The sequence below is a fragment of the Haliotis rufescens genome, unplaced genomic scaffold (assembly GCF_023055435.1).
Source record: "Haliotis rufescens isolate VD_foot unplaced genomic scaffold, xgHalRufe1.0.p SCAF_14, whole genome shotgun sequence".
NCBI classification, from domain to species: Eukaryota; Metazoa; Mollusca; class Gastropoda; order Lepetellida; family Haliotidae; genus Haliotis; species Haliotis rufescens.
This window is the reverse complement of record NW_025963824.1, coordinates 35,480,770-35,507,287: the sequence shown is the minus strand read 5'-3', so window position 1 is coordinate 35,507,287 and position 26,518 is coordinate 35,480,770. Positions and strand designations below refer to the sequence as shown.

The 26,518-nt window shown below is 44.2% G+C and overlaps 1 protein-coding gene across 6 annotated transcripts in view; it reads right to left on the bottom strand.

The window, feature by feature from the left end:
- Positions 1 to 168: 168 nt before the first annotated feature.
- The window catches only part of LOC124113561 (potassium voltage-gated channel subfamily H member 7-like), a 295,515-nt gene continuing 269,165 nt past the window's right edge, over positions 169 to 26,518 (bottom strand). For all 6 annotated transcript variants that reach the window (XM_048395341.1, XM_048395342.1, XM_046473964.2 and 3 more), the window contains 7 exons: positions 16,424 to 16,523; positions 12,284 to 12,436; positions 7,969 to 8,168; positions 7,499 to 7,610; positions 7,173 to 7,340; positions 3,709 to 4,006; positions 169 to 2,676 (listed from right to left, as the gene is read on the bottom strand). In XM_048395341.1, the coding sequence (XP_048251298.1) occupies positions 2,481 to 2,676; positions 3,709 to 4,006; positions 7,173 to 7,340; positions 7,499 to 7,610; positions 7,969 to 8,168; positions 12,284 to 12,436; positions 16,424 to 16,523 (1,227 nt within the window). In that variant the 3' untranslated portion in view covers positions 169 to 2,480. The remainder of the gene's footprint in view (positions 2,677 to 3,708; positions 4,007 to 7,172; positions 7,341 to 7,498; positions 7,611 to 7,968; positions 8,169 to 12,283; positions 12,437 to 16,423; positions 16,524 to 26,518) is intronic.

Sequence of the window (26,518 nt, the reverse complement as noted above, 5' to 3'; positions counted from 1 at the left end):
ATGCACGTCGCTATATAAGTGCAATGATCTTGGACACGACGTTAAACCCCATTTCACCTCACCTCACCTCGTGCGGTGGAGGCGACACTTTGGCAACCATGTCGTCACTTTAACAACATTTTGCCCGACAACCGGACACTGATCCCAAATAAAACCGAACACCAAACACAAGATACAAATATTTATTGCAACGTAACTCTATCACAGGTTAGCTTTCGATGTTTATTGCCTTACATTGCCACTCGTGGTGCGTTCGATTAGAAAAAACAGGTTAACTCAAAATTGAACAGTAACATAGGATATTTCGTTTCGACAAGCCGACTGTTATTATTAATCTAAAATTAAGAACCTAGGACCAGTAATAAGACTCTATGTGGCACGATATTATAGGAGGTTTATAAAAATATTACATGGATATACATTTCCGTTCTTGTAGACTTACCACACCTCTTTCCAAAACGACATACGACTGAAAATCGCTGTCTCTGCATGTACCGTTATGTACCGTCTGCTCCAGATATACAGATAAAATTGAGGAAATATCCAACGTCGATGGTTCAAGGATAGAGGGTTCTAATAGTTGCACTGCCCTAAACTCCACACTGATGCCAGACCGGACCTATATGAAACACGCGCAATGAGTGAGTAAGCGTAAGAGTGAGTGAGTGAGTATTGTTTTACGCCGCCTTAGGGGCAATATTCCAACATTGTACCCGTGTGAGGAATCGAATCCGGTTTTCGGGATGGACGAGTGATCACTTTACCTACCAGTCTGACCCACCGCCGCTCTAGTAATATGAATGTGATATGTTCCGTATCGGAACTGTCATGCTCTTGTGAGAACAATAAATAAATAAATAAATAAATTAATTAATAAATATCAATTTCGAAAAGATTGTTTTTAATTGTTATTTAAATGATTACTGTGCCGACAGTCTAATTCACTATATGATATCATTTACATATGTTTGAATTCTAAACGTCAAGGACGTGAACATGGGAACGTTTCTTTTGAACAGTAGTGTAAGTTGAGGTTTACACAAACTGGGCTTCGTTCTGTCAAAACATGGTTATGTAACATTGCTACGTGACGCAAACCAAGCATCTTCATACATGTGCATCTAAATGTAATGGCATGGAGACTTATCGCTTACCCCGACGTAATGTGACCTGACATTTCTTTCTGCTGCGCGCACGCGCACGCACATGCATACGCACACAAGCATAAACACGTTCGAATGACGTCCTAGAGTCAATATTAAATTATCTATGGACCTCGAACACAACGAATACCGTTCACACGTAACCTAACACTACGCACTATACGTAACAATGCGCCACTAACCGTAACATTGTACGTTAATCTGGTTAGCTGAGAACATGGTTATTAATGTCACTGAGCGATGATAAAGTCGCCATATTCCAGGGTCATCGTACATATGTGCACCTGGAGATAATAGCATAAACTGCTTAACAGGGAGAAAAAATTAAATGTCGAGTTAAGAATGTAATAATAATTTTGTTTGTTTAACTCTGGTCTCAGTTATAGTCCAGCTTTATGACGGCAGGCTGTAAATGATCGAGGCTGGATATGAGAACTCCCTGGTTGATACAAGTAGTCATGATCCACGTACCCCACCAAGTCAACGTGTCTGACCAGCCCATCCATTACGTCACCTCTGCCGACCAGCATAGCTGCGAGAGACACGTTTCTAACGGTATCCCCGAGGCAAAAAGAACGTGATGACGACTTTGACAACAGAGACGTTTCCTGCGATACCATTCCATTTCCCAACGTTGTTTCTACACAGGCAACGAATACGATTCTTCTACAGCGGATTGCAAAGCGTTGACACCGCGCCGGACAAGGAAACAAACACATTACATTGGTATCAATATCCCAAGACTATTTTAAGTGGCATTTAGAAGATGGTATGAAGAACAAGGAAGATAGGTCTATGGATATACAACGTTTGTATTACAATGACTGCGGCGTTTGGGTGTAGATACTGACTCTGTTATATCGCATTCATTGTAATAACGAAGTTGTATATCCATAGAACTTCCCCGCTTGTACATTCCAAGACTAGTTGCCTATCAAATAATAACGTCATAATGCACGCATATTCACAAAATATTATCAGCTTTTCACACAAACTTTGACATATTCGATCATCCCGCGGTAATCAATGGAAGCAATATCATAACATGGCGCTGTCGGTGAGTTAGCGAGACGGCTCGTCAAGCAGTGTGTGAAGTTCTGTCCGTAACATATTGGTGCATCTAATACCACTAGCAGACATGCCACCTTCCTGGACAGACGCTCGTTAGCTCTCAACAGGGTCGTGACGTCATCTTAAAATGGCGGCGCCCATCGAGCTGTACTTTTCAGGTTCCTCGTGCGCACTTTCCAGAACATGTTCCTTGTTCTCGGGTTTTCCGTTTCTTGGATTTTGAACACTTGAACACACGATCTACTCTCAACCCGTCTTCTTCTCTCCATCGCTTGGGGAGTGAATGAGCTTTACTCCCTTAGGACGCACAGACTTGTCTTTACCGGAAGTAGGCGATGCGCATGAATCAATTTGATCACGTGTTACTTTGGGTTTATGGCCGAGTATTTCTAGGATGGCATCAACAGTGGTGTACAGTTCGTTTTCAAAGTTGTGCATACGGCTGGAAAAGAAAAACATGTATATTATAACGCCGTCCCCGACAATGGATATTGATATAAACGTATAAAACTAATGTGGATGGTTTATGCCTGACACGTCAAAGGAATCTCTGACGTTCAATGAAATAAGTTTACTGTTTACAGATTTAATCTCATTCAGCGTAATGCAGGCGTGAATCAAAATTACAAATAACTTCACCAAAAGCAGTTTTCAATTTTATTGACCATTTCCAGTATGCATTATATTAACCACTTTTTGCCTTTTTTTTATTGACATTATACCTTTGCATGTCTCGCTCCAAGCATGGATTTTGTTATAATTTTTAAATAACTGCCCACATAATCTCCTAGTTCTTTCTCCTGAAGATAACGGGACTCCAGTACTGCTTAGACACAACGGCACACCACCACGTCTTGAACATAATGCGACACCAGTACGGTTTAGACATAACGGCACACCACCACGTCTTGGACATAACGGCACACCACCACGTCTTAAACATAACGGCACACCACCACGTCTTGGACACAACGGCACACCACCACGTCTTGGACATAACGGCACACCACCACGTCTTAAACATAACGGCACACCACCACGTCTTGGACACAACGGCACACCACCACGTCTGGGACATAACGGCACACCATCACGTCTAAAACATAACGCGACTCCTGTACGGTTTAGACACAACGGCACACCACCACGTCTTGAACATATCGGGACTCCAGTAGGAGTTTGTGCAGGTTAGATACCACTGCTGATTACACAGGACGGGACACCTATGTGACTAAGTCATAACGGCACTATAGTACGAGTTAGTACTGGACAGACGTAACAGCAAGCTACGGGCTAGACACAATGGGACTCCAGTACGGCTTAGACATAACGGCACATCACTAGTAGCGAAACATAACGGGACTAAATTACGAATTCACGGGCCTAAACTACGACTTAACGGGACTAAAATACGACTTAACGGAACTAAAATACGACTTAACGGGATGTAAAATTAATGCTGCTAGATACTCACTCATAAAGGTTCTCCAGCCTGCTATCAATGTCGGCTAACGAGTGTATACTTCCTTTTTCAGGGTATTGCTTTATTTCATATTCTATGTTCTGCAGCTTCCATATCTGTCCAGTACTGGAGCTAGACTTCGGCGTGTACGTGGTGCCGCTTGAAGCAATGGGAGATAACCCTGCGTGACCAGTCAAACTTTCAGAAGTAGGATCTTTTCGGACCGGAAGTGTTTGTTTTTTAGTTTGACTTCCGTCACGCGCGGACTGTGACTTCTCTTTCTTCCCTTTCCGAGTCTGCTGGACTGCCTCTGAAAAAGGGAATAAAGGTTTGGCCAGTCACGTGATGTATCGGAATACATCAACTTGTTTAATGTATGAATACAGCTGAAATGGTTGTCGTGTACCCTGCATTTCTCCCCTACACGTCATTAATGTATGCTCTTGTGAAAGGACATAGAAGCCAAAATATAATAGTCAAACATGATAATTTAATTCATGTGCATTGTAGTAGAGGTAAGAGTAGTAGTGGTGGTAGTAGTAGTCGTAGTAGTAGTAGTAGTGGTGGTGGTAGAAGTGGTAGTAGTAGTGGTGAGGGTGGTGGTAGTAGTAGTGGTGGTGGTGGTAGTAGTAGTAGTAGTAGTAGTTGTGGTGGTGGTAGTACTAATGGTAGTCCTAGTGGTAGTAATAGTGGCAGTGGTAGTATTAGTAGTAGTGGTAGTAGTAGTAGTAGTAGTAGTAGTACTGGTAGTACTAGAAGTAATATTGGTAGTAGTTGTTGTAGTAGTGGTAGTGGTTGTTGTAGTGATAGTGGTTGTTGTAGTGGTGGTGGTGGTAGTAGTTGTTGTAGTAGTAGTTGTAGTAGTGATAGTGGTTGTTGTAGTGGTGGTGGTGGTAGTAGTAGTTGTAGTAGTATGTTTGTTCCTAACACTCACGACAGTATGGCTTTATCAATAGTACAGCAATTCCTCAGCGGCAACAACAGAAATAGCCAATGAACCCATGGATTCGAACCCGGACCTTTAGTAAGTGAGCGAACGCTCCAACCACTAAGCTACCTCTCCACCTCGACTCCCTGAACAGCAACACCTCAGTGTGACACAACACCATCTACACGGTGCAACATAGGGCGCTTACTTACTTACTTACACTGGAGATTTTACGTGCGCTTTCCGACTCAAGCGTATTTCGCACACGGGCATAGGGCGCAGTACAAACATACACAACACCATCTTCACAGTGCAACATAGGGCGCAGTACAAACATACACAACACCATCTTAACGGTGCAACATAGGGCGCAGTACAAAACTACACATCACCATCTTCACGGTGCAACATAGGGCGCGGTACAAACATACACAACACCATCTTCACGGTGCAACAGAGGGCGCATTTCAAAACTACACATCACCATCTTCACGGTGCAAAAGAGGGCGCGGTACAAACATACACAACACCATCTTCACGGTGCAACATAGGGCGCAGTACAAACATACACAACACCATCTTCACAGTGCAACAGAGGGCGCAGTACAAACATACACAACACCATCTTCACGGTGCAACATAGGGCGCAGTACAAAACTACACATCACCATCTTCACGGTGCAACATAGGGCGCGGTACAAACATACACAACACCATCTTCACGGTGCAACAGAGGGCGCAGTACAAACATACACAACACCATCTTCACGGTGCAAAAGAGGGCGCGGTACAAACATACACAAAACCATCTTCACGGTGCAACATAGGTCGCAGTACAAACATACACAACACCATCTTCACGGTGCAACAGAGGGCGCAGTACAAACATACACAACACCATCTTCACGCTGCAACATAGGGCGCAGTACAAACATACACAACACCATCTTCACGGTGCAACATAGGGCGCAGTACAAACATACACAACACCATCTTCACGCTGCAACATAGGGCGCGGTACAAAAATACAGAGTGGGTAAGGATTAGTGTGTAGGGATGAGCGGAGAGTGGGTAAGGATTAGTGTGTAGGGATGAGTGGAGTGTGGGTAAGGATTAGTGTGTATGGATGAGCGGAGAGTTGGTAAGGATTAGTGTGTAGGGATGAGTGGGAGAGCGGGTAAGGATTAGTGTGTAGGGATGAGTGGAGTGTGGGTAAGGATGAGTGTGTAGGGATGAGTGGGAGAGTGAGTAAGGATTAGTTTGTGGGGCTGAGTGGGAGAGTGGGTAAAGATTAGTGTGTAGGGATGAGTGGGAGAGTAGGTAAGGATTAGTGTGTAGGGATGAATGGGAGAGCGGGTAAGGATTAGTGTGTAGGGATGAGTGGAGTGTGGGTAGGGATTAGTGTGTAGGGATGAGTGGGAGAGTGGGTAAGGATTAGTGTGTAGGGATGAGTATGGAGAGCGGGTAAGGATTAGTGTGAAGGGATGAGTGGGAGAGTGGGTAAGGATTAGTGTGTAGGGATGAGTGGGAGAGCGGGTAAGGATGAGTGTGTACGGATGAGTGGGAGAGTGGGTAAGGATTAGTGTGTGGGGATGAGTGGGAGAGCAGGTAAGGATTAGTGTCTAGGGATGAGTGGGAGAGTGGGTAAGGATAAGTGTGTAGGGATGAGTGGGAGAGCGGGTAAGGATGAGTGTATAGGGATGATTGGGAGAGTGGGTAAGGATTAGTGTGTGGGGATGAGTGGGAGAGCGGGTAAGGATGAGTGTGTAGGGATGATTGGGAGAGTGGGTAAGGATTAGTGTGTGGGGATGAGTGGGAGAGCGGGTAAGGATTAGTGTCTAGGGATGAGTGGGAGAGTGGGTAAGGATTAGTGTGTAGGGATGAGTGTCGTTGTGGCAGTATGGATTACTGTCTCCGTGTGGCAGTAAGGATTAGTGTGTCCGTGTGGCAGTGTGGATTAGTGTGTCCGTGTGGCAGTAAGGATTAGTGTGTCCATGTGGCAGTATGGATTACTGTCTCCGTGTGGCAGTAAGGATTAGTGTGTCCGTGTGGCAGTGTGGATTAGTGTCTCCGTGTGGCAGTAAGGATTAGTGCGATCGTGCGGCAGTAAGGATTAGTGTCTCCATGTGGTAGTAAGGATTAGTGTCTCCATGTGGTAGTAAGGATTAGTGTCTCCATGTGGTAGTAAGGATTAGTGTCTCCATGTGGCAGTATGGATTAGTGTCTCCGTGTGGCAGTAAGGATTAGTGTCGCCATGTTGCAGTAAGGACTAGTGTGTCCATGTGGCAGTAAGGATTAGTGTCTCCATGTGGCAGTAAGGATTATTGTCTCCCTTTGGTCGCGTGGATTAGTGTCTCCGTGTGGCAGTAAGGATTAGTGTGTCCATGTGGCAGTGTGGATTAGTGTCTCCGTGTGGCAGTGTGGATTAGTGTGTCCGTGTGGCATTAAGGATTAGTGTCTCCGTGTGGCAGTGTGGATTAGTGTGTCCGTGTGACAGTAAGGATTAGTGTCTCCGTGTTGCAGTGTGGATTCAGCTGTGACAGCTTACCCTTCTTCTTGTTAAAGTCTTCCTCCGTCACCTCCTCGGTGGCGCCCTCTGTCGACAGTTCCAAGATCCCCACGCCCTCATCCTCGCTAGCAGACAGGTCGATGATGTCACGGCTTGTCCTGCGCGCGTCCAAACTGCCCACACGGCGCTGTCTCAGACCAGCGCGTCCTGTGGAAGATGATAGGGGGTATTAGAAACACCGCCGGTCAGTCAGCAAAGGTCACTGTAAGCTTCACTTTTGTTCAGAGGCAAGACGTGAGGTGAAATAGACAAATACACCGGCCCAACGTTTATAGTAAAAAGATAGAACCGAGACATCAGCTCACCTTCGATCTCCGTGTTCCGGCGCTTACACTGAAGTCTTGGACGCCGTTGTCGTATAAATTTCAGCGTCTCATCCTCCATTTTATTTTTAACCTTTCGTTGCAGTAGCGTTCCCTGGAATCATAAAGACATGTATTGTCGTGACATCAACCGATTCTCAAAGATGAAAATGAAATATTCTCGCACTCTAGTCGTGAGTGTATTTTGCGCTGAGAGTGTGAGCGAATTTTACGCCGTTTTTCGCAATATTCCAGCAAAATAAAAAAACAAAATCCGCGTGCTAAGTCAACATTTTACCTTTAGCCTCATACACAGGTGTATCGTAAGTCGCACAAGCGGTGTTGAACAACGTTGTGATTCGGCCCCTTACGGTTCCCTTCGGCTAGTTCCGGAGAGTCATCCTTGCTCTCTTGAATCTCTTTGTATCCAACACACAAGGAACTCGAATTACAGAAACAACGGTTTGGCTCACCTTTCGAAGATTAAAGGTCACTTGGAACTTCAGCAGGAACGTGTCTGCAAACTCGGGATACGTGTACAGAACCTCCTTGAGGTCGGCCAGCTCAATCTTGTTGATGTCGCAGTACGACAACGCCCGGACACAGTACATGGTTTTGCCTATCGTCATCTTATCCGGGTCTTTAATATCCTCGCCGAATATATCATCCTTGCCTACACGAAAAGGATTAAAACAATAGGTTAGTGAATTGGGTTTAACGCCCCTTTGAACAGTATTCCATTTGTGGGAGAAACACAGTCTGATGCAGGTTTGGATGACTACCGCTTTAGTGACACGCACAGCGACGGGTATGATGCTGACAAACCTAGGAACATGATCAGAGCGAACCGGGATTCGAACTCATGATCATAGGTTTCTGGCATGCTCAAGGGACGCAACTCTGCACAGTGAATTGCGGCACCTGAGACGACGACGACTGGTCCATCAATCAAGAATAGAAGCATTGGGCTGTAAACATGGTTTAGATGAATCAGTATATGCGTTTGTCTTGTAAACATAAGATATGACAAAAAGAACATCGCCCCATAGAAAGTCATTTACAGCGAACACGGATAGATGAATGGGTGAGTGAGTGAGTATGTCTTTACGCCGCTTTTTGCAATATTCCAGCAATATCACGGCGGGGGACACCAGAAATGGGCTTCACACATTGTACCCATATGGGAATCGAACCCAGGTATTCGGCGTGACGAACGAACGCTTGAACGACTAGGATACCCCACCACCCGCATCAATAGAGAGTGAATCAGGCTTAACACGACTAGGATACCCCACCGCCCGCATCAATAGAGAGTGAATCAGGCTTAACACGACTAGGATACCCCACCACCCGCATCAATAGAGAGTGAATCAGGCTTAACACGACTAGGATACCCCACCACCCGCATCAATAGAGAGTGAATCAGGCTTAACACGACTTGGATACCCCACCGCCCGCATCAATAGAGAGTGAATCAGGCTTAACACGACTTGGATACCCCACCGCCCGCATCAATAGAGAGTGAATCAGGCTTAACACGACTTGGATACCCCACCGCCCGCATCAATAGAGAGTGAATCAGGCTTAACACGACTTGGATACCCCACCGCCCGCATCAATAGAGAGTGAATCAGGCTTAACACGACTTGGATACCCCACCGCCCGCATCAATAGAGAGTGAATCAGGCTTAACACGACTTGTAGTACCACAGCGGGGGCACAGAGAATGGATGTTATACTTTGCAACCATGTAGGAATTGATCACCGACTTTCAACGTCTGGAACCTAGGCCTTATCCACTGGACTACCTCATCCCCCAAAATATACTACACAAAGTCAAGGACCAGCCGATGTTTTATACAATGACAGAGTAACTATAATATAAAAACACGGGTGGTCCGTATTTTATTGGAATACATCTAAACTTTCGTATTCAGCTTAATATGATAGGTAAGAAACGTTTTGGTTACACAGCAAAAACATGATTAATTTTGAAAAAAAGGTCAAATTCACTCTAAAGTCTTTTTTACAGGAAAAGACATGAGGATTTACATGTATATAGTAAGAAACAGCTTTGTAAAAAATAATTCAATGTGTTTTTTAATAAAACAACCACCTGACAGACTTTAATCTTCAGATTTGAACACGGCAGAAACGCTTCGTTTAGTTTCGCAGTTGTCTGATGCGTCCATAAAATCACCATGGCTATTGGGGTGAGCTGCGCGAGCCGAGGCTTAACGTTATTAGCCAGGCGAACATCGACGGACATCCGACACGGACCAAGTGTACAGATTCGGACCTGTCCTGGTCACATGTCCTGGTCACATGACCAACCAACAAATACTAAGTGTTAATTTCAAACTGAAGCTACTAACGCTGTTTTCGTAATGTCATTGCAGGTTCGCCGAATATACCCCGAACATGATAGCCCGACTTCGCCCGAGTACTTATCAAATTTGAACGAACAATTGAAATTCACAAATCGACCGTATGAGTCAAGGTAGTGCACTTGTAGTGAGGTTATCGGGGCCAAGTCATTCTTTATGCGATGCATATATATTTCGGAATTCCCAGAAGGAACACTTACCAGTAAATAGGCAAGTAAACGTCACACTCTGTTGCACAGGGAGCTAATCAAGATGCTACGTTAAATCTGTACTTTCATTGATTAAAATGTATTTATTTCGGTTCTGGTTTAGACACGTTGCAAAGCACAGATCTGGATGACAGACAAAGCGGTTTTCTGGAGTGCCGAATAGGAGACGAACATCAAATTGCATGCAGTGCCGGTCTGTCTCAGACTAATCTACTATTAAACTGTAACACGGTTCTGCCGCAAAGCGGACAACCACGCTTATACTATTGAGTGAAGAGTTCGCAGATGGTTTCATCATTTGGTTTTCTCTTTTGGCCGGTGGTGAATTAGTTTTGGGGGTGTTATTCTAGTTTTGTTTTTTATTTTTTTATTTTTGTTTTTACGAGAAAATACAACTTTATCGACAACAACTTCTGGTTTGTTGTTGTGTTGAGCGACGTTTCGATAGAGAGTTCACACCCTTGTTAAACTGAATGACGGTGTTAGAATCAACATCGATACGTCCCTGGATCCAAAAAACCCACAGAGTTGTTATGCCCTAAGGTTGAATGATTTCTTAGTTACTCGCCAATCAAACAGTTTTGTTTTGTTTTACTCTCTATTTTTATATTTTTTGCTCTTCATTAGTAAGAGCTTGTGTTTTACTAATAAATACGCCCGTAACTCTTTGTTTGGAAAGTTCTACCTGATACCAAATTCAAATTACTTCCAATATGTGTATTTTTAGATAATAATAATCGTCAAACACCTCACATGTGGGTAGACTTTAATGTCAAGATCTGATGTTATTACTTATATTAAAAACAAAAATATAATTGTCATAGTATTGTCAACATTCCCACCAATTTGTCTGTGTTAACACTGATACTATATAGTGCAGCTAATGTTATGTTCAATACCGCTACACGTGCACTGACGTAGATTCTGCAGGGTTATAATATATCTTTTATCTGTGCCCTAAATACGAAAAGGCTGCATTAGCTTGCTCATACTGTTGTCGTTGTCATTAACTGATATACACTAGGAAGGATCACTCTGGACACATGTGTTTTCATGCTTCCCGCGTTCGGTTTATTACCATAAGCAGGAGGAGGACCTAACGCGGGACGCATACAATCCCATGTACCCCGAGTGATACTGACACCACGAAGTTATCTTACCCACATGCTTTAATATGACATTGTAAAAGAATTAAAACAAATTCAAAATTGATACTCAGTTAGAAAACACCCGTGCGATTGAACTGAGGTTAACTTGTGCTATGCCGTGTGACTTTCATGGGAAAAAAGCAATTTGCTTCGAAGCGGGCTATAAGGGATATATTCTGCCTCTCAGAAACCCATGTACAACCTGTCTTGCTCGTGGCGGGGTATTCTCTCGCTGTGAAATTTATTTCCTTCTGAAGCGGGTTACACAGTATTTTATGAAGATCACCTGGTCCATTCAAATCTCATCATTTTGCCATTCTGATAAATGTGCTTGATGAACAGCTGTGTCGGACCGGGACATCGAATTAAAAAAACACACAGTCGGACCGGGACATCGAATTTAAAAAACACACAGTCGGACCGGGACATCGAATTTAAAAAAACACACAGTCGGACCGGGACATCGAATTTAAAAAACACACAGTCGGACCGGGACATCGAATTTTAAAAAAACACAGTCGGACCGGGACATCGAATTTAAAAAAAAAACAGTCGGACCGGGACATCGAATTTAAAAAAACAAACAGTCGGACCGGGACATCGAATTTACATAAACAACAGTCGGACTGGGACATCAAATTAAAAAAAACACACAGTCGGACCGGGACATCGAATTTAAAAAAACAACAGTCGGACCGCGACATCGAATTTAAAAAAACAACAGTCGGACCGGGACATCGAATAACGGTTTGGGACCGGGACATCACATGGATAGAATCACTGAAGCATGTAAAACCTCTTGCAATGGCGGACACGTATGACTACAGCCAGCGCCGTACAGTAGATGATTTCTTCGTTTGTCACTCAACCGATCCATAAACTAAATTATGTTGCTTGTTTATTAATAATTTTGTTAAAACATATAAGTGACCAATTCATATAAAATTACAAAAATATATTGAAACTGAATATCCAAAAAATATATAAGATAGAATTAGATTTGTGTAGAAGAGGAAAATAATACAAATACAATTTCTTGCTTACCTAGTATAGCCATGACCGTATCATCTTTGAGGATTTCTATAGAACCACGTGCTATAAAGTAGATGGCTGTCATGATAGCACCCGGATGTAGTAATGTGTCTCCCGGTGGCGCATGCGTAGTTTTGAATTTTCTGGAGAGAGCTCGCAAACAACCTGAAGCAAACAAAGTGTTTAAAATAGTCAGTGAGTTGGGTCGAACACATTTCTTTCAGGGGCGGTCGGGTAGCCTCGTGGTTAAAGCGTTCGCTCGTCACACCGAAGACCCGGGTTCTATTCCCGACATGGGTACAATGTGTGAAGCCCATTTCTGGTATCCCCCGTCGTGATACTGCTGGAATATTGCTAAAAGCGGCGTAAAAGCATACTCACTTATTTATTTATTTCACATAACGGCGTGTCAGCTTTACGTGGTCGGTAAGCCCGAAGTGAGTCAGTCTTACATGTTTCTATTTCCCGCGTGGTGAACCCACCGGCTACGGTATAACGCCCACAAACCGAGAATCACAATCAGGGAGAATGTGGGATGATCATAGGATTCTGGTACGCGTAAGGGACACAACTCTCCACGGCGAACAGCGTTGCCTTTTTCAAGTGGGTGAGTGAGTACAGTTTTACGCCTCCGTTAACAGTCTTCCACACATATAGGTGGGGTGTGAGGGGTAGGGTACACGAAACAGGCTCCACACATATAGGTGGGGTGTGAGGGGTAGGGTACACGAAACAGGCTCCACACATATAGGTGGGGTGTGGGGGCAGGGTACACGAAACAGGCTCCACACATATAGGTGGGGTGTGGGGGCAGGGTACACGAAACAGGCTCCACACATATAGGTGGGATGTGAGGGCAGGGTACACGGAACGGGCTCCACACATATAGGTGGGGTGTGGGGGCAGGGTACACGGAACAGGCTCAAGACATATAGGTGGGGTGTGAGGGGTAGGGTACACGGAACGGGCTCCACACATATAGGTGGGGTGTGGGGGGCAGGGTACACGGAATGGGCTCCACACATATAGGTGGGATGTGAGGGCAGGGTACACGGAACGGGCTCCACACATATAGGTGGGGTGTGGGGGCAGGGTACACGGAACGGGCTCCACACATATAGGTGGGGTGTGGGGAGCAGGGGTACACGGAACGGGCTCCACACATATAGGTGGGGTGTGGGGGCAGGGTACACGGAACGGGCTCCACACATATAGGTGGGGTGTGGGGGCAGGGTACACGGAACGGGCTCCACACATATAGGTGGGGTGTGGGGGCAGGGTACACGGAACGGGCTCCACACATATAGGTGGGGTGTGAGGGCAGGGTACACGGAACGGGCTCCACACATATAGGTGGGGTGTGGGGGGGGGGGGGCAGGGGTACACGGAACGGGCTCCACACATATAGGTGGGATGTGGGGGAAAGGGTACACGGAACGGGCTCCACACATATAGGTGGGGTGTGGGGGGGGGGGCAGGGGTACACGGAACGGGCTCCACACATATAGGTGGGATGTGGGGGACAGGGTACACGGAACGGGCTCCACACATATAGGTGGGGTGTGGGGGGGCCAGGGTACACGGAACGGGCTCCACACATATAGATGGGATGTGGGGGACAGGGTACACGGAACGGGCTTCACACATATAGGTGGGATGTGAGGGGCAGGGTACACGGAACGGGCTCCACACATATAGGTGGGGTGTGAGGGGTAGGGTACACGGAACGGGCTCCACACATATAGGTGGGGTGTGGGGGACAGGGTACACGGAACGGGCTCCACACGTATAGGTGGGGTGTGGGGGCAGGGTACACGGAACGGGCTCCACACATATAGGTGGGGTGTGGGGGCAGGGTACACGGAACGGGCTCCACACATCGTCAATGTGGGGAATCAAGGCTGGGCCGTCGGTGTAACGAGCAATACCATGAGACTACCCTACGGCTCCGATGTAGATGTAGAGTGAGTAAAATTTAACGTCGCATCGGCATTTTTTCAGCCATGTAGCGAGTAGAGTAAGGGAGTGAGTTGGGTTTAACGCCGCTGTTAACAGTATTTAAGTTATATCGCGGCGTGTGTGGGAGGAAGGTCTCAGACGTTTACCACTTCAGTGAAACCCAGGAGCACGGGTATGGTGCTGACAAACCTGGGAAAATAATCCGAGCGTATAGTGAGTAGAGTGAGTGAGTATGGTTTTACGCCGCTTTTAGCAATATTCCAGCAACATCACGGCGGGGGACACCAGAAATGAGCTTCACACATTGTACCCATGTCGGGAATCGAACCCGGATCTTCAGCGTGACGAGCTAATGCTTTAACCACTAGGCTACCCGACCGCCGCAATATAGTGAGTAGATGTAAAAGTAGAATAAACTTGATCCAACCAGTTCCTTGGATGATAATAATGGTGATGATGATGATGATGATGATGATGATGATGATGATGATGACTGTCACACAGTTATGTTACGATCACTTCAAGTAGAACCGCTTTCTATCTCAGATCCTGCTCTTAGCAGCACACAACCACTCCCAAACGGCCACGCCCACCCGATTATGGCGAAGTTGGATACGACGAATGACTAACCCGACTCTAACACACAATACACAAACGTGATGCGATTACATCCAAGTAACAAGATGTAAACAGGCATCACAGTGACCAGGTCAGGAAATCACTCAGCCTGTTTTCGTGTATGTCTTGCAATTCATAAGTTCCTGTGGGTAGGTGATGTACGGCGTTCAGACAAATTGCAGCACAGGTTGAGTGTCCGATAACTGAACCAGTTTCGTGTCATTTTCACTGATTTGGTCACTAAATATGACCGTCCGGAGTCCGGAGTCCGGATGTCCGGATATTTGAGCAATTTTACAGTAATGATAACAATTATCAAGTAATTTGCCTGGATCGCGATGGTCAGTTCCGACACTATGGGCATAGCCTTGAACGTAAGCACTCAAAGTGGTACTAGCTGACCTTTCATATTTGCATATTTATCGATATCTGACCCCACTGGATACCGTTTTTATCCGTTGGCTTATCTCTTAAGTTTCCCCTTATTTGATAAAGTGTAAATGGATGGATTTCCTTGGGAAGGTTGGATTTCCGGATAATGAGGTCTCACCGTACGTACACCGTATTTCGAAGGTGGATAAAAAACACAGGTTATTACGAACCAGATCCAGGGGTGACAGAATTTGGCTTGTTAAAATATTGGCCTTGTTTCTCATGACCAGCATGCCCCCACAGTTAGCCCCGCCCACATAAATGTCCCCGCCCCTACAACTGATCTCGCCCCTACAACTGACCCCGCCACTACAACTGACCCCGCCCCTACAACTAACCCGTCCCTACAACTGCGCCGTCCCTACAACTGACCCCGCCCCTACAACTGTCCCCGCCCCTACAACTGACCCCGCCCCTTAAACCGCTGACCCTGACCCTGCAATTGTCCCCGCCCCTATAGCTGACACCGCCCCAAAACATCTGACCCCGCCCCTAAACATCTGACCCGCCCCTACAACTAACCCGTTCCTACAACTGACCCGCCCCTCAAACCGCTGACCCTGACCCTGCAATTGTCCCCGCCCCTATAGCTGACACCGCCCCAAAACATTTGACCCCGCCCCTAAAGATCTGACCCGCCCCTACAACTAACCCGTTCCTACAACTGACCCGCCCCTACAACTGTTCCCGCCCTTTATGTTAATTCTTGTCTTGGGCAATGTTAAAGTCAAATTTCGTTTTTGCACCAGATTCCATGACCAACTGTCTGAGTGGGTCAGCAAGGAAATCAAGCCGTGATCACCATGGCAACAGGACCAATGGCGCAGGGGGAGGGGCAAGAAGTGGTTTCACGGTACTTTCTAAATACTTTGAAATTTGAAGTTTACTTTTACAGATTTGAAGCCCCCGCCGTCAGGCGCAGGACACGCAAGACTATGTTTAAGTGCCAGTGACAGTGCGTGTCTACAGAATCGTGTCTGTACGTGTGGAGGTATTCTCGGCGAATATCGATAGTACTCAGCCCGCCCCCTATGTTTGTAACCTTGCACGACACAAGGTCCCCGGGCCTCACCCTGAAACAGCACATAGTGTATGACGCAGATGACTAGGTGATGCAAGTGTTCCTACAGCAGCGATGCTTACCCGGACTGGCTCCTTTAAATGCGCCACAATTATTAAGTAGGTTCCGATTCAGATGAAGACAAATATCAGCCTGCAGACAGTCTGGGAAACTCTTCAACACCTGTTGAGAAAAATGGATAATAATAATAATAATAGTAATAATAATAATAATACACACCATACATTTGGTTGTTTGTTGTTTAAGCTACGTGATAAATCGCAAATAACAATGAAGGACGAAGCGTGGTTTGTTTCACGATAAAACATTGTTCTATCATGACGTCATTTCTGGAGATGCGCTCGCAAATTGAGGACGTCGTTAATGGGACGACGTTACTTAGAGGGAAGTGTCTATTAAGTCGTTCCCCATAGATGTAGCTGGGCAGCGCAATAGCCGAACGTTCGCTCCCATAGGTGTGAGGGATATGACAATCGGTACTGGGAGAAAAGTGCAGATAATCGACGTGAAAAATGTGGGAATGCGTCGTCTGGCAACATGATGATGACCCATGCTGCAACCTTAACATGGAGTTTTCACACCTCCTCGCCAGATCTGGCGGGTATTACCGGTAGAAGGGACACGTATACCCTGTTCACGAACACCCGGTGTCGTCACTGGCTTTGCCTTTTAGCCTTATTGAATCTGTTTCGGGAGACGAGATTGATTTTTCTAAATTTGAGTCTGTGGCGCTGACGTGTTTAATTTCTACCGTCAACAACTGGTTTTCCTGCTCGGCCGTGTAGTGATTTCTTCTCCTTCGAGACCATCCAGACAGTATGCTTATGTGGTTTACAAGATTCCAGAAAAAATCATTAAAACATCTGAAAAATACTTAATTAGGCCTTACGACAGAGCAGTGCGATTTGCTTTGAATTATTAATTTGGAAACATAAAACCAAATTACCGATTTTTTTATAAACATGATGAATTGTAAATAAAATTACTTTCTTGTTCTCTCGAAAACAAATACGTCTAATTTAATACAACATTATCAACAAACGAATATGATATTATCTTCAAAGCGACTCACCCTTTCAAACAGGCTGGAGTGAACTGAGAGCTATCTCCTTTCCTTTCCAATAGCAAATTACTAATTCTCAGAAGAAATTAATTCACCATGCTGATCTATTCTAACAAGATTTTAGGAAGATATTCCTCGAGCGCAGTCATTACAGAGATGACTTTACAGGGATTGGGCATTCTTTATCGTGCAAAAATCGAACTAATTTCCGTTCGTTCAGCTTAGCTTTGTCTTGGAAAAGTAGACATACCATTTATCAAAGGGTACAATAGGATTATACGGGATGCACAAAGAAAGCGAAATGTGAACGGTTAGTGCGCAATGACGTTGGAAGCATGGTGCAGTCTGTTAGTTCTGGGGACTAGGGATAATTCATTGGTTTCTGTGAAAATGTCGAATTTTAATCAAGATTTTACATGAGAAAACACTTCATACGATGTCAAGGGGCATGTTGGCGGAAGGTTTCGTAAATCCATTACATTTTATGAATTTGTTAAAAATATCAATCAATATCAATCTCACTAGAGTTTTCTTTTCCGCAGGCATTTTCGGAAATTTTAAACAAATATTTGTTTTAATTATTATATTAGAACAATTAATTACCATCGCACTTACGTTGCCGCCGACTGTGTAGATTATACTACTGAACTTTATGCTGAATAAAATTTGATTCGAATACAGAAAGGACACAAACTTTATTGCTTCGGAAAAATATGCTTTGACGTGCACGTCTAATTAATTGAGTATGTTTAATCAGTATATTGATTTATATAGTTCATTATTAGTGTTGTTATTATAATGTACAGATTCAAATATCATCATGTCGCTTAAGATACTGTGTTTGTGCCAAAGCTGGGCATCCACTGACAATGTGTTGGACAGTTTCATTAAATTCATTACATAATCATTTATCATTATTATTATTATTTACAGGTTAAAATGAAAATGCAGCAAAGAGGGTTTGGGTGATCCTGGCAAGGTCAGGCTGGTTAGGCTCATTATCAGCTCAGGGCCCTTGCCCCCTCTACACGCAGCCCAGTCAGCGAATGGGACTTCTCTCAGGAAGGGCTGCCTAGTCAAACCCACCCAGAACTTTTCGGAGAATGTGAAGAATTCACAACACTGCAGCCTTCAGCATTACCCAGATTGTCAGAAGGGCTGTATTCGTGGTAGCAAAACCTGGGTACTCTCCCGATGTCAGTCAACAGATTGGGAGGTACCAAACCTAAGGCACCGAGAACAATGGGGAGTCGGACAACTTGGTACTTGGGATGCAAGCGTGACATTTCGAAAGCGAAGTCTGCATATTTGCCATGTTTTTCCTGAATCTTGTCAATCACATTACTGGCAAAAGGGACAGAAAATTCAATGATATAAATGATTTCATTGGATTTATCAAAAAAGGACAAGATCAGGTTTGTTGGCCAGGATATGTCTGAGGCTGTATACGGGCCTATTCCAAAGGATTTTGTATTTGTCATTTTCCATGACGCCCTCTGCATACTCCGGGTCGTACCATGGATAGACCTCTGTGTCAAAACCACAAGCATGGCGACGACGGTAATAAAATGATCGAGCCACCCCATCATGTCGCTTAAGATACTGTGTCTGTGCCAAAGCTGGGCATCCACTCTTAATGTGTTGGGCAGTCTCATTAAATTCATTACATAATTTACAGGTCATATGTACATTTTGATGCAAAATCACACATTGGCGGTTTCGAGTTGGAAGTGACTGGTCCTGAGCAGCAAACAGAAAGCCTTCTGTTTCACTTTTCAGACCAGACGACTTCATCCAAGTGAATGACTCTGCATGATAGCTGATCTTCTCAACACACTGCACATTAACACGATGCAGTGGTCGTTCAGAAAGCCTCTCCTTGAGCAGCTGAGTCTGAGCCGATTTGATATGGCACTTCGCTTGGTTGACACTCATTTCTGTACCGCCCAACAGTATAGAACCATCAACAAAATCAACACCGACATTGAGATTATGTCCCACATCCTTGCCTCGTTTTAGAAAACTTTGGAATGCCTTGTTTTCATCATGAATCTTGACTTGCTTCACAAGAGGATCCTCAGACAAATAAATGTGTGCAAAAGTGCACAAAACAATTCCACCATGAAGAGCCTCCACATTAATCAAACATTATTATTATTATTATTATTATTATTATTATTATACATGTACTTTCCAAAGTGCCAGAACTGAGTATTTATGGAACAATGCCATAAAAAGCGGGTATTATAGGAAAAACTAACCATTCAGTATAACGTGCTCATACACTGATCCACAGGTACCAATCATTGCTGCTAATACGCATAAGCCTTCGATACTGAGACCTATCTGCCCTTAATAATAAGACTTCAGCCTTTGATACTGAGACACTTCAGCCTTTGATATTGAGACACTTCAGCCTTTGATACTGAGACACTTCAGCCTTTGCTACTGGGACACTTCAGCCTTTGAAACTAAGACACAGCAGCCTTTGATACTAAGACACAGCAGCCTTTGATACTGAGATTCATGAACGGTTGATGCTAAAAAACATCATTTTTTGTTACTAAGACACATCCTTTGTTACTAAGACACATCCTTTGATACTAAGACACATCCTTTGTTACTAAGACACATCCTTTGTTACTAAGACACGTCCTTTGTTACTAAGACACTTCCTTTGAGGCTATGACACATCCTTTGTTACTAAGACACATCCTTTGTTACTAAGACATCATGTGTTACTAAGACACATGCTTTGTTACTAAGACACATCCTTTGTTACTAACACACATCCTTTGAGACTAAGACACATCCTTTGTTACTAAGACACATCCTTTGTTACTAAGACACATCCTTTGTTACTAAGACACATCCTTTGAGACTAAGACGTATGAACATTTGCTACTATCAAGCAAACTGCTTTACACAAATCTTGGAAATGGTATTAGTCATGTCTTTGCGATGCAGATAATACACCTCAACCTTTTATATTCTTGGAGGAAGTTGTCATTTGTTTGAAAAATATAATTGCATAGGTCAAAAAATGTGTTGTGAAAATAGAAGCTTCTCGTTACACAGTTAATATTGCTTAATATTGCTCCAACACACCCCATCAATACTAAGTATATAGTTGCAGCTGTAGATCGTGCTATGCTTGACAGTCGGCAATGTGTATGTCAACATTTGACGAGTCCTATGATAGTAAACTAGCCTCCATGTATCGGAACACCGTTCGTGCCACGATCTGCAACTGTCTTGCATGTCACGTTCCGGGATGCAGGTACAAGCATCACGTATTATTCTCAATGACGTGTCAAGGGACAATTTATATTTCAACAATGAATGCCAGTTCCCTCGAGAGCTTGCAGATCTTATTTTTATTTCGTTTGATCAATCCAATCCCCTTTTGCTAAATTAATTGCTTAAGGCTGATAGGCCACGACTGGATACAAATGCCGATGTCTGCATGTATGCCAAGCAGGTGTTACACAAGGACTAGTCTAACTAACGCGGGATCAATGATCCACTATGTTTAGATGTTAGAAAGTCCCTCGATTCTCTATAAACTGCCGCGCACAATTACAGACGTTAGCAAAACGCTACTAGGCTGAAAACAGTCGCCGAAACAATGCATGATAACATGAGGTGAGGTGAAATGGGGTTTAACGTCGCGTCAAAGATTATTGCACTTATATAGCGACGTGCATGTACGCGTGTGTGTTTGTGTTGCTGCCTGTACTAGTCCGGACTGATGCCGATTTATAGTGCTAGCTCACTGAGATACCATGCCGCAGTTTAACATGAATACGCCACTCAGACACAGTATACTGACTCCGGGCCGACCAGTCCTTGTTTTAGCCCCTTAATGTCAAGCGCAAGACAGGTTAACAACAAATACCATCTTTCAACGTCTTTTGGTGGTCTGGGATCGAACCCCGGACCTTCCGCTCTCCGGGCGGACGCTCTACCACTAGACCACGGTGGCGGTCCATGATAACATGATGTCAAAACGCCTCTGATACTGTATCAAACACATCACAGTCGGTTAACCATTTCTTGTTTCTTTCATTTGACCTTCCATCAAACTATATATACTTTCTTGTGCATTGTAGTTTATGTTTTTTCATTTGTTTTTAAATGATCTAATGTCTGTCCCTCTGAAATCAATTTGGCTAAAGCTAAAATCAGCAATAATTTGTTCAGCGAAAATACATTTTCTGACACGAATGCTTATCACTGCAGACAAAAGTCATCATTTCAAATGTCCTTGTCAAAATAAAGTTGATCTTGTCAAAACAATGCCGACTTTTAACAATGGAACTTTGTCAACGAACCCCTCGTCAACATCCGGGTAAGAATTGGTTTTCAGCAACCCATGCTTATCGTTAGGGGCGACTGTGCTTGTCGTAAGAGGCGACTAACGGGGTCGGGTAGTCAGGCTCGCTGACTTGGTTGATGTATGTCATCGTGTGCCAATCGCGTAGATCAATGCTCATGATGTCAATCACTGGATTGTCAGGTCAAGCATCAACGGTGGCTTGTTTGGGATCGTGTCAAGTATTGCGACGGCGTAGATTGATGCTCGCAATATCAATCACTAGATTGTCTGGTCCAGATTCGATTATTTACAGACCGCCGTCATACAGCTGGAATATTGCTGAGTGGGGCGTTTCAACAAAAGAGTAATACATTTGTAACCAAAGGCCTATGATAGAAACTGGAGATGCGTAAGCGCTAATGTTGAGTTCCATTGACACAAAGAGGACAAGGACCCTTTTTTAATAATCAAAGCTATTAAAGTACAAAATTTTATTTTCCAAAAGAAATTTCCTTTTTCGCGAAAGCTGATTTAAAAATAAAAAAACCTGTAACCACGTGGTATTTTGTTTGAAACAAAAAGTAAATTTAAAAGAAAACATAACGTGATGTCATTAAGAAAAAGAAGAACCATGAGGTCAAAAGTAAGTTCACTGGGACAATTCATAAGGCTCTTAAATGCAAGCTATGAAATACTGTTTTGTAAAAATCTCCGCTATCGCATCTGCTCTCCAGATTTCAGCTACCTGTAACGACCCGGGGATTATAGTTGCCATAAAACTCTACTTCAAAGGCAAAACAGAAAATTCAATACTTTAGCCATTAGTGCTATCTTTGATGCCAGTGATTTGCATTTTGATTGTGACGAATTTTGAAGTGTCGTCCCTCGCCAGGAGATTCAAGCGTAATGGGTACGCTAACAAGCTATCAAATACCAGTTCCCCGCCAAGGAAACAAATGGAAAATTGAGGTGGGTTTGTTAAATTGTGCAAAATGGTAGAAAAAGCGATCTGTTTTTCTCAAAGTTTCTATTTTGGATGGGTAGGGATTAATAAAACGTCTATAACATGCTTCAACTCGACGAATCAAAGGTATCAGTTTTACAGTCGGGATGATAATGTGATGCACTTCATTCAGCGTCAAACTTTGGATACAGGACACAGCGATGCAATATTTCTGTGGCTTGTTTCAATGTTAAGTGAACTTACGATTCAAATGAACGGATTTGTTTTGTTGATACCTGTATAAATTATAAACAAAATCATCGTAGCCGTTCAAGAAACACCGATACAGAAACAGTGCCATTGCTTCCTTGCCAAAATTTGGCAACGTTACTTCGATTTCTTCCCCGGGTAAAAACTGACGTCTATCCTAATAATTCCCCCAATAAAATTGCGTTTGTTTGTTTGTTTGTTTCTTGTTTAGCGCCGCACTCCAGCTACATGAAGGCTGTCTGTCAATAATCGAGTCTGGACCAGACAATCCAGTGATTCACATCATGAGCATCGATGGACGCAATTGGAATATGCTGACATGTATCAACCAAGTCAGTGAGCCTGACCACCCGATCCCGTTAGTCGCTTCTTACGGCAAGCATAGTCGCCTTTTACGGCAAGCATTGGTTGCTGAAGACCTATTTTACCCCGGATCTTCACAGGTCCCCACAATAGAAATGAATATTAGATACAAATATGACATAATAGCGCTAAATTCCTTCAAGGGATAAATCATACGAACAGCAAACTGTGTTCCGGTGTTATCAGGGCCGTGATGACATTTAATTGGATTTAGTTTGATTTTGGTGATAAAGTTATTTATTCGTGCAGTGTAAGGGTGGGGAGGGGGCAGTAGATTCGGAAATCCGACCTAATCATGAGCTAAAGTAACTTCCTGTTTGGCGTTCGCGGCGGCGTGAGAAGACAAGGTCGGGTTAATACAACGGGTTTACAGGACGAAATCGAGGCCACATCAGCAATAACAATTAAGTGAGCAATGTTTATTTCATATTTCCGGCTATGTCGCCCTCGGGGAAAAAATTGGTTCGGCGTGAGACAAAATTAACGAAAAAAATAGATAAAAATTCACGATTGATTTTGTACTTTCCTTATATATATTTATAGCAGTCAGAATGATATGTGTTTTCATAATGCGCCAAATTTGCATCCTAAATCATGCTCAAAGCGCTGCATTATACACCAGCCAATGGATCAGTACGCATTCTCATTCTCTGCTCCCTGGGGTGTATGAACCCATGCTGCCCCATGAGGTGCGAGAAGGTAAACTATCACACTACCACTTCAGTCTACCGGGTACCCCTCCACTGCTGGCTGAACAGAGGCATATGTCGAAATGACTTTCCTGAGGAGACACCATATCTTCTACATGTGATTCACACCCGTGAAGATCCAGGTCAGAGTAGGTCTTCAGCAACCCATGCTTGTCGTAAGAGGCGATTAACGGGATCGGGTGGTCAGGCTCGCTGCCTTGGTTGTCGTAAGAGGCGATTAACGGGATCGGGTGGTCAGGCTCGCTGCCTTGGTTGTCGTAAGAGGCGATTAACGGGATCGGGTGGTCAGGCTCGCTGCCTTGGTTGGTGTATGTCATCATTTCCTAATTACGTGGATCGATGTTCATGATATCAATCACTGGAATGTCTGGTCCAGTCTTCATTATTTACAGACCACCTTCACATTGCTGGAATATTGCTGAGTGCGGCGTTAAAAAACAGACAAACAAACAAGTGCTTCAGTGTTGGCACCAGCGGTAATTGGAATCTATTCCCTCCGAATCTCCACCTAGCAGGGGCGGTGGGGTAGCCTAGTGGTTAAAGCGTTCGATCGTCACGCCGAAGACCCGGGTTCGATTTCCGACATGGGTACAATGTGTGAAGCCCATTTCTGGTGTCCCCCGCCGTGATATTGCAGGAATATTGCTAAAAGCGGCGTAAAACCATACTCACTCACTCCACCCAGCATCTAAACATGGAGTACCATGTACCTCACGACTTCTTCCCATCCGCGAGATCTTCAACGTGAGACCCCAAAGGTGCTCTTACTTTCTGCATACACATACACATGCTATTCAAAAACATTCAATTCAAAACGTCAACACGGAGACAATCTCGATTATACACTGAAACGGATTCCATCTGAGTGTACAAGGCAAAATAGAGGTGAAAATATATGAATGGATCACTTAGAACCAGTGACGACACCCGGTGTTCTCGACAAGGAGAAATATGTCCTGCTCTACCTGTGGCACACGCAATTCACACAATTTAAAAAAAATATGAAAGTGCTTCTTTGTTGCCTAACACGGCACCCAGCAACGCTACTAAGATACGACGACGAACTGTAAACAGTCGAGGCTGGACCAGACAACCCGATAACACCCGGTACTGTTCAAGCAAGCACTATTCTCATTGCAGAGGGAGTGAGTATGGTTTTACGCCGATTTTCGCAATATTTGAGCAACATCACGGCGGGGGACACCAGAACTAGGCTTCACAATGTGTACCCAATGTGGGGAATCGAACCCTGATCTTCGGCGTGAAGAGCGAACGCTTTAACCACTAGGCATGCCAATCCCCCAGTAATATTCCAACAATATCAGGACACCAGTAATGGGCTTCACCTATGTGTCAAATCCAACCCGGGTCTTTTACTGACGAGCGAATGCTTAATCGCGAAGCTATCCTCAGCCCTTTATATACGTTAGGAAAATGGATGGATGGATGCATAAATACAATTTTACAACTGCGAATACCTTCATAAATCATTTTCCCTGGCAGACTAAGTATGGAATAGACGACATATTTCATCAGATCCTACGCAATTTATATATCTTTATCTACAAGATAACGCCAGCTTTGTACGAAATGTCGACTTCTTCAGATAAACCAACTGTTCTGGCGACCGGCCCTCGTAAATAACTCCAAGGTCTCGTTTTATCTCGTTTCAGGATCGGTTTGTGGCAGGTCGCGATCGATAGAAATACGACATCTAATGGGAGCATTCTGGAAGAAATATTATACCTATCATCGACCCGTCTTCTGGCTTGTATAGACATTTCCAAGGCTTGGCAGATCTAACACACTTAATATGTTTTGCTGTCGTTGGTTACTCAGAGTCTGTAGGGGCCATGTACCTTATCCAACATGGCGGACAAGGGCAGACAACCGCATGTAGTCTGGGGGATTAGGGAGCATTTCGCGTGACCACGAGGGACACTTGAGTTCAGATTGTATAAAAAGATTCTCGTGATTGACTTGGAATCTGGTCTTGATTTACTTCTGTAGTACGGTGTGCCGGGAAGCCAAATTTATGATATTCATGACGTTGGGTAGCAAAGGACGGCATTGTGCAGCTAGGTTAAAATGAGTGCTTGCTCCAAGTATACATAAATCACGAGTCAAGAGAAGAGCTGTCCTCTATGTTTAAATTGTCATTGGATTTCAACTGTTTTCTCTGATTCCGCCCATGCGCATATCTCCGTGTGAAGATGAGTGAGTGAGTGAGTGAGTGAGTGAGTGAGGGGTTCAACGCTGCTTTCACAAGAGTTGACCTCAAATTGGAAAACACAGCAGGTTTATCTACCAACTGTAACACGATTTTAAAAGAACAATCACGTACTCTATTTGACAAATGAAAGTTAAAATCGGAACCAGTGACCAACAGTTATCACGTGTCTTTCCTGCATACCCCCACCCACCCCTAAACAACCCTCACCCACAAACTCACCACAAACCCACCCGCCCCCACCCGCCCCCCACACCCAC